Source organism: Penaeus vannamei, chromosome 18 (genome assembly GCF_042767895.1).
Source record: "Penaeus vannamei isolate JL-2024 chromosome 18, ASM4276789v1, whole genome shotgun sequence".
In the NCBI taxonomy this organism is placed as follows: Eukaryota; Metazoa; Arthropoda; class Malacostraca; order Decapoda; family Penaeidae; genus Penaeus; species Penaeus vannamei.
The window spans coordinates 7,654,876-7,657,375 of NC_091566.1; the positions used below are offsets into that span (position 1 = coordinate 7,654,876).

General features: G+C 41.5%; 1 protein-coding gene across 5 annotated transcripts in view; it reads right to left on the reverse strand.

Annotated features, from left to right (window-relative positions):
• The window catches only part of LOC113813971 (uncharacterized), a 304,006-nt gene that overhangs the window by 454 nt on the left and 301,052 nt on the right, over nucleotides 1–2,500 (reverse strand). For all 5 annotated transcript variants that reach the window (XM_070132810.1, XM_070132807.1, XM_070132808.1 and 2 more), the window contains exon 6: nucleotides 1–2,355. This exon is cut by the window's left edge and continues 454 nt beyond it. In XM_070132810.1, coding sequence (XP_069988911.1) covers nucleotides 2,352–2,355 — 4 coding nt within the window. In that variant the 3' untranslated portion in view covers nucleotides 1–2,351. The remainder of the gene's footprint in view (nucleotides 2,356–2,500) is intronic.

Sequence of the window (2,500 nt, forward strand, 5' to 3'; positions counted from 1 at the left end):
TTGAAGATCTCTATGGTCATGTTCAAGAGACTTTGCTGCGTGTTCATTGTGAATAAATCGCTCTCTATTTGCGTTCTGAACCAGGATTTCCCAGGTTCCACCGTGCCGAGAGCATATAAAGCAGGAAAAAATATAGGCTCCACTCCACATCGCGTCCATTTCTTGTCAGAATAAAATAAAATATAACCAACACTTAAGTGACTCTAGACCATCGACGTCTTCACCGTCTCTCCATCAACCTCGAATATCTAAATGTTTTTTTCTCTCTCTCTTTATCATCCTTGTTTCTCAATCTCGCGAATCTGAAGCCCAAACATGCAGCTTCTTGCCAATCGCACTCCCTTCCTTTCCCCTTGTTTCCCCTCTTACGAAAACCCTTCTTTACATTTCCCCCCCATTCCCCCACGCCGATGGCCTGGAGTCAAGAAAGTGCTACATCGAAGTGGGGCGAAGAAACAGAAGAAGGTCGTCAACATCCCTTTCTTTACGACACATACCAGACATTCTCCAAGCTATGCCTCTCCTTCTCTCTCTCTTTCTCTCTCTATCTCTTCCTTTCTGCTACTTCTCGTATGCTCTTTAAGAATGCCTCCTGCAAGAACCTTCCTGTCCTCCGTCCCCTAGTCATTACTAAAGCATTTTTTTTTATTGTCTTCTATTCTCTCTTCCTTTCTCTTCCTGCTCCTGCTCCTTCTTCTTAATCTTCTTCTCTCTTTCGGTCAGTGCTGGAGTCGGTCATTTATTTTGTATATACATATCCTTCGTACGTTCGACGTTTTTTGTCAGTTCCAATGTCTCCAGTCTATTCAGAACCAAAAAAATAATATAAAAATGGTCTACACTTCTTATAAAAAAATCTTTTGTGTGATTAGTTCAAGTCTACACGTTTTTTTTGTGTTTTTTCTTCTTTCAATAAGAACCACGCATAGCTTTATTCTTACAAGTGGTATATAAATAGTATATAATAAACGGAAAAAGGACTTGTCAGTTACTTCCACAAAAAATAATAATATTACGGATAATGCAATGTTGATAAAAGTGCATAAACAACAAATACACTTATTATGTTTTAGCATTCTCTTATAAGCACTCAAATCTCGCTACAGACTGCACAAACAACCATCAAACTATAGTTACTGTATGCCACCGTCATGCATAAGAAAAAAATAATATAACAGAAGAGTGGGAAAATAATGAGGGAAGGATATAACTAAAAAAAAAGAGAGGAAACTAACAAAAAAGAAGGAAAAAAACAAGAAGTGGAAAACGAGTGATAAAACAATAAAACAAAAGAGAAAACAACAGAAGAGGAAAACGTGAATAAACTTGAATAGATGATTATTCAAAAATTATACAACTTTGCAGCACACAATATTGTTTACACACAACGCATAAACATATAGACATTCATTCAATATAGAACCTACTTATAGCACTGTAAAATCACTCGTTTTGTTATACATATAAAACACTACCCTAATATTCTTGGGTTTCTCTCTACCTCTCTTGCTTCTTGGATATTTGTGAAGCTAATACAAAAGCGTGCAAATGTCTATATAAATTCACGCTGCATTTGCAAATGGTGCCTGAAGTGTGGCCGCTAAGAGAAAAAAAAATAATTTCATTTTCTATTTTTTTCACACTTCAGGTTAACTGCGTCCCAATAAAAGCACACTTTTTTGTTTTGTATTTTTTTTCATTTTTTTTTCCTTCTCCTTTCCATCGTAAAAAAAACTGCGTGTTTATATTTCTCACTAATATTCTTTTATATTTTAAGCACCAAACACATGATCCAATGTCAACTGTCCGAATGCAGGTCAATCACTTTTTTTTCACCAAGTGTTCGGGTAACCTCTGGGTCAGCTCCTCTCGGGAAAGGGTCAACACAACAGTTTTCAAAAGCTTTCTCGCACAATCATAATCCACTAAGAAGAATTAAACGTTTTTTTGCATAATCATCCACAACGCATGCCCTCCCACACGCGTGGAAACGTTTGGTCCAAGCAACGTCGTTTTTTGTCCCACTGCGGTTCCAGATCGCGCAGCCTCCACTGTCCCGTGAGTAGAAGCTGGTCTGGAACTCCATTCTCGAGCTCCTCCTCCATCTCCTCTTCCTCTTCCTCATCATCATCATCGTCCTCTTCCTCCTCCTCCTCCTCCTCCTCCTCTTCGCCCCGACCCGCTGACCCGAAGTTCCCTCCATCACGGCAGAACGGATGGGCGTGCAGGAGGGGGAGCCTCTCGTCCTCCTCCTGGCACCCCGGTGTCTTCTTCCTCCTCCTCCTCCTCCTCCTTCTCCTCCTCTTCCTCCTCCTTTTCCTCTCTTGGCCTCCACTTCGTCACCTGCCCCTTCACCTGCAACGAGAGAGAAAAAAATCACGGACATTAGCGAGATTCGTGGCTTCGTTCGTGAGTGCGTGCGTGCCCCGCCTCCCTCCCTCCCCTCCCCCCCCTCTCACGCCAGCGGGGAGGGCGGGTTCCTTTGATTCGCTGGTAAGGT